Source organism: Aplidium turbinatum, chromosome 9 (genome assembly GCF_918807975.1).
Source record: "Aplidium turbinatum chromosome 9, kaAplTurb1.1, whole genome shotgun sequence".
Lineage (NCBI taxonomy): Eukaryota > Metazoa > Chordata > Ascidiacea > Aplousobranchia > Polyclinidae > Aplidium > Aplidium turbinatum.
Window position 1 is genome coordinate 17,849,467 of NC_137480.1, and position 17,984 is coordinate 17,867,450.

A 17,984-nucleotide genomic window follows, 5' to 3' on the forward strand; every position below is an offset into this window, starting at 1 on the left:
GACGCTCTTATAACTTTTTTCCAAAGTAACTGCATTTACAGAACAACTGATAGGCCAGTAGCCTTTTAATAAAGCTTGAAGAGAATTACTACGACGAACCTTTCCTTTCTAGCTGGCAGTTTCGGGAAAATGTTTTAGCAGGACCTCATTTTTTAGTTTTAGTTGAAGTTATTTAAAATTTGTGATTTTTTTCATGAAAAACACAGACAACCAGCAGTGAAAAGATGCGTTTGTCATCTCAAAGCTAAAAGAAAAGGGAAAATCATGTTTTTGGAGATAATTTAAAAGATAAGTATGCGAAGATTATTTAAGAAACCAAGTTCCTCCTCCAACAAATTATCGAAATACTCGAATAATAATAAACATTTTTTAAAGCGTTTGCCATGTTTTGTGAGCACGAATTAAGGTCGTCCATGTTTGTCATGTTAGCTGCACCGTGTGCAAATAGGCGGACTGATAATGAAGTTGGAAAAGAAAATAGGTTACTCAATTATCCGTCTTCCAATGCATGCACATTTGCACAAAGAATTGTTCAAATATGTGCTGCGCATACTTTCATACTTCTTTTATGCACAAACTGTTGACAAATTGCATTACAGAAAACAAAAGAGGCCAACTAAACCGAAAGGTTTTTTGAACGTTCAGGGTATGGTCAATGAAAAATAGTTTTTTGTTAATAAATTATGCACAAGTGCAAATAATTGTCTTATTAATAGTAGTAATCTTCTAGTTTCTTTGAAACAAGATGTATCAAGCATGTGGGACCTGTAAACACTCATCAGATGCAAGGTAAATGTTAGTACGCGCATTGAATTTGCCAAGCTTTTGTGATTTTGAAGTGCATTGATTTTTGGCAAATAAACGGCAAACAGAAGCAAAAATAATCTTTTTCTTTGCAGAAATTCAAACAACAATATCTTTTTAATAAATTTTTAGTGTTAAATATTGACTTCCATGCCAATTTTATTGACAAATTGATTGCCCATTCGTCGAGGAAAGCAATTGGGTCGGATGTTCATTTTAAGCACGAGTTGTGGGCAGAGCATAGCGTTGCTTGATAAGTAACATTATTATTTGTTTTGGAATAAAGCAGTATGTCAGTTGACATGCTCAAAAAGGAGGAAACTGCAAATTTGCCGAAGAAACCGAGCATACTGTGGGTCATCGGATTAGTTTCCTGTATTTCAGCCAGTGGAGCATCCTCTGTAAGAAATTGTTGCAAACAAGTTGTGATATCTTATTTTTGCTTACATTTCAAGGCTGTCTAAGCCTCCTGACGTAAGAATCAAATGAGTTTTCTAAAATCTGATTTAATAAGTAGGCTATGTTAGGTTATTCCAGGTTAGTTACGCGTTTTTCTGATCTATTTCAATGTAAGTGACCCAATACATGTTTGTTTGCACAGTAAAAGCTGGATAATTCGAAGCTCTTTTAACTCGAAACTCTCCTTATGTCGAAGGAGATTGACTGGCCCCTGCTAAACGCCCATCAAATACTGAAATACACGCAAAAAACTATCCCTAAGTCGAAGTTCTATGACACGAAACTTTGATTAAATCGAAGCGCTTTTGTGGTCCCAGAGCGTATACAGCGCTCTCAAATTTTCGAAATTACTGAAAAACGTCAATGTATTGAAAGCGTTGCACTATGAACAATTGCACATGCTTGATAGAGCTTGGATATCAGTTGAGGCAAAAGTAATAAGCAATTGCTTCAGACATGCCAACTTCATTGCTATGACTCCTGGCATTGAAGTCGCAGCAGAGCAGACACATCTGGAGAAGATGACATCATCTCGCATCCCTATTGCTGGACGCATCAGATGCACTGCAAATGCTGCTGTGATCATTGACGGGACATACGAAAACTACGCAGCAGCTAATGACACTCTTGCACACAAGATAGCTGACACTGCTGCAAGTGATGACGATGATGACAAGAGCCGAAAGCCAGACCCATACTCACAGCAACAAGAGTGATTGATCAATGTATGAGGATTTGAGACGTTTTACAAATGCAAAATAATTCTGTCGAGACTTTTGTCCATGGAAACTTGAACAATACATTGCTTTCAAAAAAGTGATTTATGCGTGTGTACTAATAGGCTAATATTGTAAAGTACTTGTTGTTACGCTATAGTAACGTGTTTTTTTTTCGAACTACAGATAACTAGAACTATGGATAACTCGAAGCAATTTGGTTGATCCCTTCAATGTATATATTTTAACATTAGTTTTTAAGATATACGTATAGGTTACCATTCCATTGACTTCAACGATACTTTTCATTTTACACCATTTGAAAAAATATTGCAACCTACACTCCTACAGTATCAGCAAAATAATGAAAAAACAAGAATGAGACATGCACGTAATGGTGGACTATAGATTCCTTTTCTCATTATAACTTAGGCTCCGTTTATTTTGCTTGTTCAAACTTAGTGCAACATGATGACGAGTATACGTATCGCGATTGCGAAAGCTTATTTGCTTATTTACATTATTTATTTGGTTCGACTTCATGCTGAAGTACAGTAAAATTTGAATGTAGGTCAATTAGTTTTGTCTTGCTTATGGTTTTATGTGAAAATTTTTTAAAAGATAATTTTTCATAGGGATTGCTTTTTTCCTTATCTGGACCAACTCTTTTATACCTCGCCGAAAACGTCCATGCATCCGTTGCCGAAGTGTCCGCCATGTTCACCGGGAGGTCTGGAGGAATGTTTGTTGGAATTATGTCGTTTGGAATAACAATGAACCGGCTCAAGTCCTTGCAACCTCTGAAAGCAATAGGTTTGCAAAGGTTTCTTTTTTGGAGTTTATCAGAGAGAAGGAGATTTTCTCATCTTCAACTAGGCAATAAAATGTGTTCAACCAAAATAATCCGCGTAAGTCCGGTCTGAGAAACGTGTTCCAATGATATTTCTTCATTCAGCGGCATCTACTGTAGTAAATGGAATAGTTTATAGACAATGCTTCAGCGAGAAGCAGAAACGTTCTTTGTGCATCTCGAAGACCACCTCCGAGACTGTTGTTCAAAGCCTTTACTGGAAAGCGAAACTGACAAAATTAGGCATTCAAATGGCCTTTTTTAACCCCAAAATCTATCATTGTGGAAACACCACAATAGCCCACACAATAAACCAACTTCTTTTATCTAGACTGCAGTTTTTGATTTTCAATACAGCGCAAGGTAAGTTTTCTGTATCGAATGGTCAAAGTAGCCTACGATTTAACACAAAATTAGAGCAGTGGGCTGTTCCAATGGTCACATAAAACATTGTCAGCATTTGAAATGATAAAAGTCAAGATAACAATCGTTAATCATTTTATTTTACAGGCTTCTTGTTAATCTTTGTTGGCATTTTAACACTGGTTATACCATGGATCAAAAATTTAGCTGGTCTAATTGTCGTCAGCGTAATAATCGGATTATTTACTGGATTTGCTGACGCAGGTAAAAAAATTTAAACGTAAAGTTCATTATCCTGAAAAACAATACCACAACAACCTCGTAGTAGCCAAGTATGCAACCAATTGATTTTATCGATCAAAAAAGGTAGAATTTCGTGTGCATTCTTTTTGTATCCAAGTTATTCACGGTGCTTATCATAAAGAGCAGCAATGCCATACGATGTGAGCAGTTTTAATCTTCTTTGTTCCTCATACGTTGTGCAGGAAAGATCATGGTACGGTATACAAAAGGTTGTCAAATTAACAACCTTGCTTCATGAATTTGAGTGTTATGGATCATTTCCACAAGCGTTGCCTGTAATTTATTGAAGTAAATAAATTTAAAATTCTGAAGTTCGGCTTTATTTCCACACAAACCAATAAAAATTCAATAAGAATTTAAGATTTTTTAGCCTACGAGGTCAGGTTGGGCGCTCTGATAAAAACAGGCTATCAAAGATTCATGGTAACTTGTATGAAATGGCTATTAGTAGGCTACTTTATGCGATACAACATTTGGCAGGATGATGTAAAAAAGTGATAAATATAGACATCTTTCGCTTCACTCCATTACATGACACTATGTCCTTCGTCAGCATAAAAACTCTGACGTAGGCTAAAAAGAAATTGATGTGTTTTTAATTTCGGTTATATAAAAACGTTTAAATGATTTCTATCTACAAAAACTGGAACTTGCTTGCAAAATGATGATACTTTACATGTTTAGGTATGCAATCAATTTACTTGAGGCTTTGGGGAGAGGAAGCGTCTCGTCCTTTCATCCAAACATACCACTTTTGTACTGGCTTGGGAGGATTATTAGCTCCATTACTGGGTGATCTATTAATTAAATAAGCAGTGTAAATATGAAAGCATGCCTTTGTTGTTAAAATCAATGTAATCAAAATGATGTTTGTATAATTCTGTGAGCAAATATGTAACTAATACCTTGATTTTCTTTGTTTAATTTGCAGCAACACCATTTTTAAAAGTCACTGATCAACAAGGAACTTCAGGAGACAGCTGTCCGGTTCAAGATAGTGATGTTGTTGTGACAACGTTGGTGTACAGCACAATGAATCTTACTTCTCCTCCATTGCACCCAACAGAACTCAATCCGGTTTCTTGGACATATGTCATATCAGGATGTTTAACTTTTCTGGCAGCAGCATTCATGTTTGTTCTGGCCTTGCTACATGTCGAAGATCACGTGCAAACAAGCCGGAATACAATCACTGAGCAACGCGATGAAGAGCCATTAAAAAACGTAGTTTGTCTTCTCCTGGCGGTTGTGTTGTTTTTCTTCATGACATCAGGAGGAGTTAATGTCTATCAATCCTACATCTATTCTGTGGCCTTATGTTCCGATTTGGCTTTTTCCGTAAGAGTCTTTGTAGTAGCAAGAAACCTCTGTGACATTTCGATGGTGAACTACGAATTGCATGCATGAACTCCAGTATTCTAAAACCACGTTTAGCTAAACACCGTTTAAGAAATCTATTTGAATTTTTTTACATTAAGCTGTTTGGCATGTTTGTAGTATCGACTAGCACAGGGTTCCCACACTCAGGGTCGCTCCTCAACGGGATCAAAAATTGTAATTTTAGAGTTTCCAAAGAAGTTAAAACTGGGCCTACAGTGGGTGACTTACAGTTTACACTGCCAACCGAGGGATCGCATCGAAAATTATTTTCTAAAATAGGGTCTCACACTAAAAAAGTTTGAGAAATCCTGCGAGCACGACGACGTTATCCGTCATGATATATCGGTTACATCATCGAAATCTGTGCTGAAATCTTGTCCAACTTCCTGACCCGAAAAACATCAGTTGGTTACTTGAAGTGAAATCACACTTCAAAGCAAGTTTTACATATAGGCCTATCACCCTAAATATTTGGTCTTTTACAATATAGTCTCGTTTTGTTAGGTTACAGTAATTTTTTAAAATGTTTTTCAAGCGTTTATAACAGATTGGCTATATGAAAGCAGATCCCTGTATAAAAGTAACTAAATATTAATATATATTACTATTATTAAACTAATTTAATATTATTAAACAACTAACTAAATATTGAACTAACAATTAGTAACATCTTTTAAGGTTTCCGATGCGTTAACACTGAATACGATATTTTGGGTTGGGTATTCTTCCTCTACCTGCTTGGGAATAATCTACGCCAAGTTTTTCCTTCCTTCCAGCATGATTATCTTGAGTTTGATAAGCGTCACCATAGGCATTGTGAGTGCAGTGTGGCTAACTTACCACTGCGGAAGTGGGCTTCCGTGTTCTTGCTTGGTGTTAGTAGCCTACATTATGCTATATCGTAAGAATAAAGTTAGAAACTTAAATTGTGTTTGAACGTGTCACAGTATTGTGTGAGGCTCGTGGAATGACTCACGGCTGGCTTGCATCTGAAAAACCTATTTATGCTTGACGAGAATTTTTTTTGAATGCATAAAACAGATCCCAAAATTAACCGTATATCTTGTGAAGGAGGGGTCGGTTTGTCCTTGGTATTTTTCAGAACGATATTACTAAAAAACTATACCACTAATATCTTTGAAATTTTATAATTTGCTTCAATTGGAATGATGCTGCTATTTGTTCGTGTGCAATTCTGGCAATATGACATACAATTCATACTTTAGCTTGCTACTAGCTGTTTCTTTTGTTTTCAAATTACGTAGATCTAATAGGGTTATTAGGCGTCGCATTGGGTAAAACTTGTCATCCGTTAGCTTTGTGGTGAAGTCTTCAGCCGCCACGATCACAATTTTTGCTGGCAAACTTGAGTTCTTAGTTGCTTCAATTAAACGTTTAATTGTATCAAAGTGGTTTTGGAACAATTAGAGACGATGCGATAAATCCTACTGTAAAAAATGTGATTAAATTTGCATTGTTTTGGATTGCCAATATAGTTTGTTCATGACTCATAGTAATGAACAACTCAAACTTTTAATGCAAAATTTTGTTTCATTTCATAAAACAAGCAGGTTGAAGAGTTAAGTTTTGTCAATTTCGATATAGCTCTTGACTGCTTTATCGTCATTTACATGTAGTACACGTATGTACATTAATTTATACAGTATTATTTTATTTATGAAGATTTTTCAAACGCTTTATAAAAACAAAAATTTGTAGGATCCGCAATTCAAGCTGCTACGTGAAAGTGTGATTGATCTATCTTGTATAGACAGATTATTATCTGTCTGTGGTTGAAGAAAGTCACCTCTTTACCAAAATTGTACTATCTCGTATAGTTTTTAAATTAGACAAACTCAAAATACTGAAGTAGAACCGACCCCTTTACTGGTCCACAGAGGTCAATTCAACAGCATTGCTCAATGCTCACAACCAATGGAATAAACTTTTTCAAACAAACCATTTTAAAAAACGTTATAGACCTATCCAAACGTTACCAAATTAAGTCTATACCTTAGTTTTTCAAATTTATATCGTAGCCTCAGCAGGACCCATCCACAAAATCCTCATTCAAGTTTTATTCCGACGATGCACAGTATGTGTGGCCTAAGTCTAATCCACATAACAAATTTTTGTGGCATCCAAGTTCGTGGCATCCAACCAAACCTACAACGTGCAGTCATGCACTGCAATCTACAGTAGAAATAATTTTTCAGGTATTTCTTACTATATTTGGACACAGTGTAGCTACTCTTCTGTGGATTGTAACGTTTTTGTCGGGGTTTTGCCTTTCTTCCCTTTTCCCAACAGGTGCGTTTCGATATAAAGTCTGCATTTAGAAAAAAAGCTCCTACTTATTGCACAAGCACGATTTGGTCTTTTGTGTTGGAGCTCAATAACAATTAATGAAAAGATAAGTAGCCTACGGAAACTTTACATTCTATGATAAATCTATTTTTCGGTAATTTAAGTTTGAGTTGATGCAAAATAAACTTAAACTTGAACAAATACAATAAAAATTAAAGCTTGATCTGCAAAAGTTTATTCTTGCAGGAGTATCTTGGACGTCTCGTGTCACAAATGTGTCAAAAACGTATATCTTAGTTTTTGGATTAGGAAACACTCTTGGCCAGATGACAATGTTACCTTTAGCTGGTGTCTTGTTCGAAATGGATCCATATAACGTGGTAAGTAATAGAGCTGTCCGAAGTGAAAACAAATCGAAGATATTTGATCTACAGTTTAAAATAAGGCCATTCGAAACGCAAAAAAAATTATATAATATGCTACTTTGGCAAATATAGTTTGTAATATCTATAGAAAAAGCGGCCTGCTCCACCAGGTGCTTTAAAAGGATCTTTTGGATGTTCTTCATATTCGTTCTCGCGTCACCATTTAGGAGGTTGCGTTATCATTCAAGTTCATTTGAAGATTATAGTACGTTTCACTATGCAACACGGATGCTATTAAATCTTGTAATAGAGGGATGAGATAATGTTCAGTGCTATGAAAGTTTCTAAGCTAGCAAAAATGATACAGCACCCTCCCACAATCGAGTTCAGACCAGCCATTGATTCAAATAGATTCTACTTGAGCCTACCAATATTAGCACAATCTCTGAGGGAAAAGCTCTTGCGTATTTATGTTATCCTTTTTAGATCAACTCTTGCTTGCTTTGCAAAGACTAAGAAATACTTTTAGGGAAATACAGTATGGGCTATGCGTATACTAATATCATGTTTGGTGTTAATCGTTCAGTCTGTGCTTAAAGCTACACTTTTGCACGAACTGAGATATTTAAATATTTTGTAAAACAATTTGTTTTTAATATCGGCAAAATGAACTATAATGCAATATTGAACTTTGTCAAAATATTCTTTAGATATACCTTGTGTGCGGCTTAATTCTTGGACTCGATGTGACTTTCATCTGCATGCTGTGCATTGAAAAAACTCATTCAGCACGGGAAAACCTACCGGAGAATGAATTGAAGGAAGTTCCAGCTCCAGTAAAAACGGGTCCAAAAACGAGATTATAACAACGTGTATTTTAAAGTGTTGTAACCTACAACTTGCGTGAGGCGTATAAAGCGCTTCAAGACCATTGATAGTGGAAGCAAATATGCAGCTCTGTGGAAAATAAATTGTTTTGATTTTTTACAAAATATTTGTGTCTTTTTATTGTAGCAAGCATTTAGTCATTCAATTGCTCTCATACTAAGCAAAGAAAAAAATTGTGCATTTTATTCAGGGTGAGATAACTTTTCGTGAAATATGTTTGAATTGATTTGGTAATGAATTCTCTAAGCCAATCGGAAGACAATTCACTCATTACAAAAGACAGGCCCTCACTTGGGATCTGAATCGTGTTTTGCTATATTTCTGGACTGTGGCGCTACAGTCTCAGCAAGTCTCTGGCCATCAGTTCTCTCCATACAAGCACAAGGTTCTCTTTGGCTCCTCGTTATAATATGGTGAGTGATATGTTGTGGGATAGGCCTATACTAGCCATTCGTTCACCTAAACCATGCCCCAAGGACTGAAAACTGTTTAACCCTTCTTGATGTTACAAAACGTCTAAACAGGTAGTGCGATACCGGTGACGCCAGTTGAGTGGCCAAAACACATGCCTGAAATATAAATTCTTGCTTCACAACTGCCAAACTCATTATTGGCCTATTATGGCTTACCTAACAAAAGAAAAAAAGTGACTTTAAGTGAATATTCTTAAAAAGTATTTTTTCACATTTAATTTATAAGCTCTTTGTTTAGTAGTGTATGCTCTAACATGCACGCAGCAACCTAAATAAAATTAGGCACCATTTGAGTTAATTAGATCATTGTTGTTCTATAGTTATTCATTTTTTTGTTGCCTTGGAACGAAATCTATCTTATTCAATAAAAACGAATAAGTTAGTAAATGAAGTAGATCATAAAAACGTTTACTGCCATAGGGATGTCACGTTTTACACTTGTCTAACACTGAAGTAGCCCTTTGTTGCTACATCAGCTTGGTAGCCAATATAGAGATAGACTTGCTGACGATCTGTTATAGCCTGATATGGCTGTTTGTATTACAAGCGTTAAAACAAAAATCAAAACATGCACGTCGGTATGGTATATTTATCACTCAATCAATTCATCGCATTGCCATGTCTGCAATCAAATATTCATCAGTTATTGAAAGTGAAGAAAACATTCTTTAATAATCACATACGATTGCAAAGTCTGGATTGTGTGTGCACATCAACACCTTACACAGTAAAGTACGTCTTAACAAAAGTCAGATAAGGGTTGCTAGGTTTCAATACCTCTTATTGTTTGTTTTGTTGTATTACAAACACCAGGTACATTAGCATTACAAGCATCCAGTAACACAATAGAGTTATTAGCAATAAATAGATTGATGGCATTATAGCACAACAGTATTTCAGTACAGTTTCACAAGAAGATCGTTTGAGCCAAAGCAAAACGCAACTGTTATAGGCCTATTACGATAAATTTTCTTCATATCAAAACTTCCCACAATTAAATAATAGTTGACAGAGGGGTTCAGAAGGTACTTTTATACCCGTGCACGGAATGATTTTAGGGGTTCGTAACGTTTTTAAAGGGGCCAGAAAACTTGAAGAAACGATGTAATATTAGTTGGATTTTTTTTCTTATAAGTGTTTTATTTTTGGGCCAAGGATCTCATTGGTACCGGGCCCAAATTACCTTCTCAACTGCCCTGCAACTAAACTTTAAACTGGCTATACACAAGAAGACAAAGATGTTCAGATTCAGAAAATAACACTTCACCGATCGGAAACTTCACTCTGTCAAACTCGGTAATCGGGCCTGCGTCATTGGTTCAAAGGGATCTACAAGTATGCAAACCCGCTAGGATTAATCTCTCAAATAAAGAAGCTTTCTTAGTCGGAGAATAAAGATTCTCTCAATTAGTTGATTGTTTATCAGCATTACCGTAACAAAGAGCATTCAAAATGGAAGCAAAACCCCTGGAATCACAACAGTGTTTCACAAGTTAATCTTGATTTTTTGATTATGTATTTTTATTTAAAACTTGATCTAAGATCAATTTACGTAAACTTTTCTACAGAAACTTGTTGTGCCTTAGTGCTGGCCCAGTTCTTATATGAATAACATAACATCACATGATTATTTATATGAGGCAAAAGTGCAATTAAAGGGAAAATGTTAGGCTGAGCTAAAATGAAGATCGTAACATTTTGCATACCTCATATTAACCCATTAAACAAAGATAAAAAGGATAAAGATACATTTACTTTCCATCATACACCAAATGACACATAAAAACTAACTCTTTCCAAAATTAATATAAATGGAAAAAAATTGCAGAAGTAGTATATTTGCATAAAGGAACTATCCCAGCCAGTAACAGATATATGCTTCACTCTTCTTCGTCTTCTTCCAGTTTTCTGTGAATATATTTAGTAGTCTACATTAGAATGGAATGAAAAAATAGGTTTAGCTGTAGAGATAAGTGAACCTAACAATAACCATGCAGCCTAATATTTTTAGTCTGTGTATAATAAGGGCTCCATGGTTTGTTTGTTTTCATTTTCCATGTAAAAATACAACACAAAAGTTTATCCTAAGTAACCTGGTTTGTAATCTAATGTAGACCATCTTTCTAATTTGTAAACAAGCTAAATGTCATCTTCCGTGTCTCGATGTTAAAAGTAGACTACAATTGCAAAACAAAAATTTTTTATTCCGTTGAATCCTCAGCTTTGAAATGCAAAAAGTTAAAAAATTGTTGTCATAGCTGTCTCCGCAAGTTGTACCGCACGGTCGACATCCAAGTAGGCTATTTAGGGCAGAACAGCCAATTCAAGAACTCATTGGAAAAAACTTACGCATTGAGTTGTTCAAAAGCTCTCTTAGAGTCTTCAGTGTCGGTAGTCGTCAGTACTGTTTTGAAAAACTCCAAAATCTTTGGATCTAAATTTTCCATGACGTCATTTCTTTTTTTCTTCCTTCTGTTGTATAAATGACAGTTTTAGGAGAAATTGGTTTTCTTTAATATTTTCACACGTTTGAAAGCATAAGTTTTGAAAATAAAAGTTTGACTATTTCTGAAAGACAGTATTTAGTGCTTAGGCTACAGGACAACAGTAAGCTGCTTAAACTACTGAAGTATTACAATTCAAATTTTTCAAATGCATATCTCCTCTCCAATGGATCTGTGGACAAAATCTCCAAAAGATCTTCTGCGCTCTCTCCTTTAGGCCACCATTTGCCGATGTCTTTTAATGCATCTTGGTTTCCGCATGCGTCGTATGCAGGAGGAGCGTTGTGCGTTGATGCATCGTTTGTGGATGCCTCGTTTGTGTATGTGTTGATGTACCTTTGGAATGAAGAACCCGTTGATTGGATGCGTTATAAGTGAGAATTGTTTTGTCTTGAAAATCTAAACGAATCCGTGCGAATGAAGAGCATCATGGATTTTTAAAATATAATAATTAATTAACAAAATGTGATTTTTAAGAATAGATTGATTTTTTTTCATAAGTATAATATTTTACATGAAAGAAAAAAATGGACACCCAAATGTCTCGCTTCATTTCTTTAGTTTGTAGCCTATCAACCCAAGTTAAATTCAACTTATGCAGAATTTATTTTACTCTACAAGAACTTAGTAGTTAGTATAGTCATTAAGACTGGGAAGCTAAATTAAAAATACTTTAATCCCATACTATCTCAGTGCACAGTGTGATGCAAGTGTTTACAGCACTCTCAAACCGTTGCTCAATAACATACTGTAGTAGCCTAAAGTTATCAATACAACCTAACGCACAGTAGCATACAGTTGTTTCTTGTATGAAACAAAAAAGTTACACGGGCTTGTATGGATAAAAATCCTCCTTTGGTATAATTGCTAAAAACTAAAAATCATTGATTTCGATCTTTAAGAAACAAGTCTCAATCATAACATTAAAAACATATTTCTTTTGTTTATTTTAGTAAACAATCCGCTGCTTATTATTAATCAAGTGTGTTGTGTACTTTTATGCTGTTCTTCGTCGTATGAGCTGTTCTTCTGGACTATATGTTTGGGCATGATGTCATCAGCCACTCGACAGTCTCGTCATCCAGGGCCTTCAGTCCAGGCGCTCCATGTGGTGGTTGATGGATTGGGCAGTCATGGACGACATGATCTACTGTCTGGTCTGTGGCGCCACACTCGCATCCCGGTGAGGAAGCCAGGCCCCATTTGCACATGTCTGAACGAAAGCGACCGACGCCGGTTCGTAGGCGGTTAAGCCGGACCCACGCAAGTCTTGCGAGGGACATTCCCGGAGGGTGGGGATCGACGTCGGGTAGGAAATCACGGAGTCGGGAGGTGTTGTTTTGCCACTCTATGTTCCATGTGTAGTTCGTCCAGTGTGCCGCACTTATTCCAAGATCTTCAACGTTGTTCAGAAGCTGTCGTGCGGCGGGCACAAATGGGCGTCTTGATTTCAGTCGCTGCTGTCCTCCAGGTAGGCGCTGGAATGTACTGTGGAGGAGGTGGTCGGGGTCCAGTGCGCGACGAGCAAGGGAAATCATGGCTCCTTTACGGCGAAGCTCAGCAGGCTGGATGCCTGCAAGGATGGGAAGGCAGTCCGTTGGAATGGGACGCAGGCATCCAGTCACAGTGCGTAGTGCGTCATTGATGGCGGTGTCAATGTGGCGGGTGTGAGAGCTGCGGCACCACACTGGTGCGCAGTACTCAGCAGTAGAATGGACAAGGGCCAAGGTAGCTGTGCGAAGGGTTTTCGCATCAGCTCCCCAACCGGAACCCGCCAGCCGCCTCAAAAGTGCAACGCGCGCAGATAGTTTTTTGCGCAGTGACTCCAGGTGTCGTCGGTACGTGAGTGACCTGTCCAGGGTTACGCCGAGGTAGGTGGGTTCGGCGAAGTAGGGGAGGTGTTCTTCATCGGTGGTAATGTTGATCTCACGTTTTGCTTCCTTGTTGTTTAGGTGGAAGGCCGCCGACACTGTCTTTGCCTTGCTGAGCTGTAGCTTCCATTTCTGGAGATATGTTGATATAGTTGACATGTCCTGGCTTAGGTTCCTCTCCATTGACTGCCAATCTCCGGCTGGATGCAGGAGAGCCAGATCGTCTGCATAAGCATACTTCCTGGAGATGGTGTCAGGCAGGTCATAGATGTAAGTGTTAAAGAGGAGGGGAGCCAGGACAGAGCCCTGTGGGACGCCGTTCCTGAGTCGACGTAGTCTACTTCGTCGGCCGCTACCGGTGGAAAGGGTAAAGCTGCGGTTTTGCACAAGTTCCATAATCATATGGACCATGTGCCTGTCAGGAAGGAGACGGAGTAGTTTGCAGGTAAGGCCGCTGTGCCATACAGTGTCGTAGGCAGCCGTGAGATCGACAAACACGGCGCCAGCCTTCTTTTTTGCCGAGAAGCTGTCCTCGATGTCTTGGGTCATCAGAGTGACCTGGTCTACAGTTGATCTTCCGTGGCGAAAGCCGGCTTGTTCCCGAGGGAGCTGAGGGTCTATTATCGGTTCGACACGGGCTGTTGCTGTTGAGCTTACAAGAAGGGAACATCCAACTACAAGATACTTACTCGTCCAGTTGTTGGAAAGCTCTTTTAGAGTCTTCTTCATCCGAGGTTATTGCGATGGTTTTGAAAAACTCTAACTTTGCTTGATCCTGTCTCAACAAAATTTCATTTCGCTTCGTTTTTCGTCTGTGGTTAAAACATAGATTGAGCATATTTCGCTTACTCCTCTGAGCAAGAGGTAGAGACATAAACAACGCTATGAAAGTGGTCAGCACTTTTTAACCATTTTGTCAATAAATTGAGCTGACAGGTCCTTCTGGAATTTTAATACAATTCAAGGGTGTCAAACCCCAGTGTTGCCTGTATATGCATCAATAAGAATTATTTACGGAGTTTGTTGGCCTACATTAACTTACTTTTCAAAATTTTTAAATGCATATTTTCTCTCCATCGCGTTCCCGGTTAATATTTCCAAAACATTTTCTGTTTTTTGTCCAACTGGCCACCATTTGTTGATATTTTCTAAATCTCTTTCAGTCTGAAACCTTTGTGGCAAAACAATAACGATTAGCGTATAGACAAAATTATTTCAATCTAACGGCAAATCATCTTGCTTCATGTTCTGCACTTGCAAGCACTTTCTAACTCAGCTTCATAGACTCTCTGGTGGTGAAGTTTTTAGAATAAGTGGATAGGATGAAAAGCAATACATTTTTTTGCCAATTTTGTGGAATCCCAGCTAGCATATACAGTAGCGGACGTAGGGTACAACAAAAGAATTAGGGCTACGCCAGAGTTTCAACAACGTAAAATATACAAGACAAAATAGACAATGTGAAAATTGATATATAAAAACATCATAGTTTGGTAAGGATCTAGGAGGAAATGCCTCCTAGAAAAGTTTGACAAATCTAACTTTATTTCGGTCTCTGTTTGTGGTACTTTAGCCCAATGATGGTTTTTGATCAATACACACGTTCTTTAGCCTATTTGACCAAAACTAAAAGTTAAAACTGAAATTTTATACAGTTACAAGTTTTGGTATTGCAGTTGAAGTTATGTTTTAAATATTTTTTCTTTTACGAGCATAGAAGAGATTTAATCATTTCTTTATTCAAGGCTTGAATATTGTTGTGCAGTCTTTCAGCCCAATTTTAAAATCTCTGAGGTGTTCCACCTTTCCAAATATTATAAGCCACAAGACACATTTCACCTCTATATGCCTACCTCTATTAATATGAAAAAGGATAAATTTAACTGTTAACTACAGCGTTTACTTCGAAACATTACGACAAAGGTACAACAAGTGAACTCTCTACCAAAGCTCTATATGACAGTAAATTAGGAAAACTTAGTGCTGTTTTCTCTTCAATTTTCTTCTTTTTGTCAGGCTTGGTTTCAATAAACTTTTTTTCTTCTTTATTCTACTAATCTACTCACTTGATAATTGCTCTCCAAGCAATCTTTCGCCTTTCGTCATCAGTTTTACTTGAACCTTTAGGAAACATCTCGCACAAATTAGAAATATCAACAGAAGCAACATCACGATCGGTTTGGTTGAGAACGATTGAAATCGCTCTTTCTGGGTCATTGTCCTCCAATGACCAACGAGCGATCTCAAATGTCAACATGATGCACAATCTAAACTTGTCGCGTATGTTCATTATGTCATCATCAAAAGTGCTCATTTTGTTTGCCATGAATCGTTTGTAATAAGTTCCAAAGTCTTCGCCTGATAAAATGTCTTGCGCATCAATGCCCCAAGACAACCCAGCGCTAACATTTTCGAACTTAACCACTTCTTCGATGGGCAACACTTTCTTGCATGCTTTGATTTGAAAGACTGGTATGTTTTGCTCACCAGTCTTGTAATCGAACTTGTACCACTTTCCTCCCTTCCAATTTTCTTTGTCTTGAATTAATTTAAGCAGCTTGTCCTTCAATCCTCTTCCAGTGCATGAGCTTATTTCAATAGATCGAACAGACATTTTAACAAACTCAAGAGTTTTTGTTTTGTTTTGAATTCTGAAATTGAAGAGTTAAAGTTATTTTTTTTGATATTGCTTGTTTGATCTGAGTACAAGCTAACATTCAGCAGCAGATCTAGATAAAAAAAATAAGGTCATTATAGTTTCACAGTAGAATCAATGAATAACATGCTCCAAGATAGGCTTTGTAGAGCAATGGTCTCCAACCTTGAAACAGTTACCGCGGTACGCTGAAAGGGCGGCGTTGATGTTCATGCTTTAGGTTGTTTTAATTTAATGGTATTTGTTTGATAGTAATTGTAACATGCCTTCAAATTAAAATACAGCTACGCCAAAAATATAAAGCGATTTACCATTGTAACTCACTAGTAATTTAACTCAACAACAAGAACACTGAGCTCGTTTTTCTGTAAGAATGCGATTTCATTGAGTCGATTTGAAAACAACAGGATAAACTACCCGAAGTGTAGGCAGTTCCGTGTAGGCTGTTTGGTGTAGGCTGTTCCGTTATTTCGTTTTTTTTGCTTTTATTGCAAAAAGAACGCTTCACACAGGTAAGATTCTACACATGGCAAACGTTTTTGTATGTTGTAATGGCAATCGCAGGATATTCCGCCATAATTTTAATCCAAAACACGAGCAGAGTTGTTGCTTTGAACGTAGTTTTAAGGCTGGTGTCATTTGCAATCTCTAGCAGTTGACCTTTTCCTTACACTGCCATTCTAGATCTGCCTGATCTGATCCTTGTCTTCCGGTACCAACTAATTTACGGACCGTTACTTGTCGGCGGCCCTGAAGTTGAAGATCATTTTTCTAAAAGGTCGAATTTGACCCCTTGCTCCAATCTGCTTTCCCCAATCCACTTGGGTTAGTTTGAATTTAAGCAAATGGAAAAAATTGTTTTAAGTACAGTAACTACTATGGTTTCGGAGACCGAGACGCAAGAAACGGTACTTTGAAACGGACTTGAAGCAAGGCGTGTCTGGACACTACTTCACTGATATTTGCTTGACTAACACTTTTTACAAGCAAAGGCCAATATTTGAAGGGAATCAAAGAGACCTTGTTATTCGACTGGCTAATTCCTTTCAAGTTATACAGACTGAATGTAAATTAGACTTAAAAAAGTAAGTATCAAGTTAATGAATACTTGGTGACCTATTAGTAAACACTGCTGTTTGGAATAGCTATACTTGGCCTACTACAATACAACCTATAAATCACCCCTATTGTTCATCTAAGTTTGTTTTTTTCTCGTTTAAATACAAGCTTTTGAAGGCTATTGTTAAATCGAGATTCTTGCCTTCATAAAAACAAAAAAAACTAAGCTCAGTTACGTACAGTTTAGGGTCCATTCAAATACAATCATCTGCTGTTGTCTTTTCTTCTTCCTTTTTTCTCGGTGGTTTTACACGCCACGTTTGCATCGAATTACGCTTTGGTGTGAGAAGTGTTTATTAGGTAATCGGGTGAAAATCTCCCTACGTTGATATTACTCTCTTCCTCAGGCTTGTGTTTTATTACTCTGATGGTCTTTCTAATACTTCGCATTCAAGAAAACGTGATTTTACATTTGCCAGCTGAAAACATAGAAAAAAAACGAAGTTATTACAGGATAATGTAAGATCAACAAATCAATGTGTAATTGTCATGTGTTAAGCTAACAAAAGAGCTTTAGAATTTTTACTGCACTTGGTGGGACGTTCAGCATGAGAAAATCTATTCGTTACACGCCACTGCTTAAGCAAGATTGCCTACAAGCTATGCTAAATTAAAGTATTTAATTTTGCTATCATCATGAAATTGTTTTAAGCTGCTGCTTATTAGTCTTGTATACAAAACCTCTAAAAGAATAATTCAATATTTTGAAATAACTGTTAGAAATTTTTTTTATTACAATAGGAATAAAAATATTAGAAAAAATAATTGACGTTTGTTTTATTGTAATACCGACAATGACGCTGGCGCTTAAATTAGTTTGTTACAAAATAATCACACTACAGATAAGTTACACACTACAGTATTTTGTATTTATTGATCGTAGATAAAAGTCTGCATTCATCTTTTATTACCAAAACTTGAGTAGT

General features: G+C 37.0%; 2 protein-coding genes across 2 annotated transcripts; one reads left to right on the forward strand and one right to left on the reverse strand.

The window, feature by feature from the left end:
• The first annotated feature begins 1,052 nt into the window (after positions 1 to 1,052).
• Positions 1,053 to 8,495, forward strand: LOC145776747 (sodium-dependent glucose transporter 1A-like). Its single transcript, XM_082587973.1, has 9 exons — positions 1,053 to 1,205; positions 2,615 to 2,792; positions 3,340 to 3,456; positions 4,180 to 4,287; positions 4,427 to 4,833; positions 5,554 to 5,691; positions 7,092 to 7,185; positions 7,429 to 7,562; positions 8,258 to 8,495. The coding sequence occupies exons 1-9, from the start codon at positions 1,095 to 1,097 to the stop codon at positions 8,411 to 8,413; spliced, it is 1,443 nt and encodes a 480-aa protein (XP_082444099.1). The 5' UTR covers positions 1,053 to 1,094; the 3' UTR covers positions 8,414 to 8,495.
• Positions 8,496 to 9,418: 923 nt separating this feature from the next.
• On the reverse strand, positions 9,419 to 15,927 carry LOC145777224 (uncharacterized). Its single transcript, XM_082588548.1, has 6 exons — positions 15,350 to 15,927; positions 14,326 to 14,454; positions 13,973 to 14,095; positions 11,545 to 11,748; positions 11,258 to 11,380; positions 9,419 to 10,816 (listed from the first exon to the last, which is right to left on the reverse strand). Exons 1-6 carry the CDS (start codon positions 15,895 to 15,897, stop codon positions 10,789 to 10,791), a joined length of 1,155 nt encoding a protein of 384 aa, XP_082444674.1. The 5' UTR covers positions 15,898 to 15,927; the 3' UTR covers positions 9,419 to 10,788.
• Positions 15,928 to 17,984: the final 2,057 nt, after the last annotated feature.

Bases quoted from the DNA above. Each gene is read 5' to 3' on its own strand.
- LOC145777224 (XM_082588548.1), bottom strand. From the start codon at position 15,897: ATGTCTGTTCGATCTATTGAAATAAGCTCATGCACTGGAAGAGGATTG. The intron at 14,096-14,325 runs GTAAGTTAATGT...TTTTAACCACAG, and splicing joins GCATTTAAAAATTTTGAAAA to ACGAAAAACGAAGCGAAATG. The intron at 11,381-11,544 runs GTAATACTTCAG...TTTATACAACAG, and splicing joins GCATTTGAAAAATTTGAATT to AAGGAAGAAAAAAAGAAATG.
- LOC145776747 (XM_082587973.1), top strand. From the start codon at position 1,095: ATGTCAGTTGACATGCTCAAAAAGGAGGAAACTGCAAATTTGCCGAAG. The intron at 2,793-3,339 runs GTTTGCAAAGGT...TTTATTTTACAG, and splicing joins GCAACCTCTGAAAGCAATAG to GCTTCTTGTTAATCTTTGTT. The intron at 4,834-5,553 runs GTAAGAGTCTTT...ACATCTTTTAAG, and splicing joins GTTCCGATTTGGCTTTTTCC to GTTTCCGATGCGTTAACACT.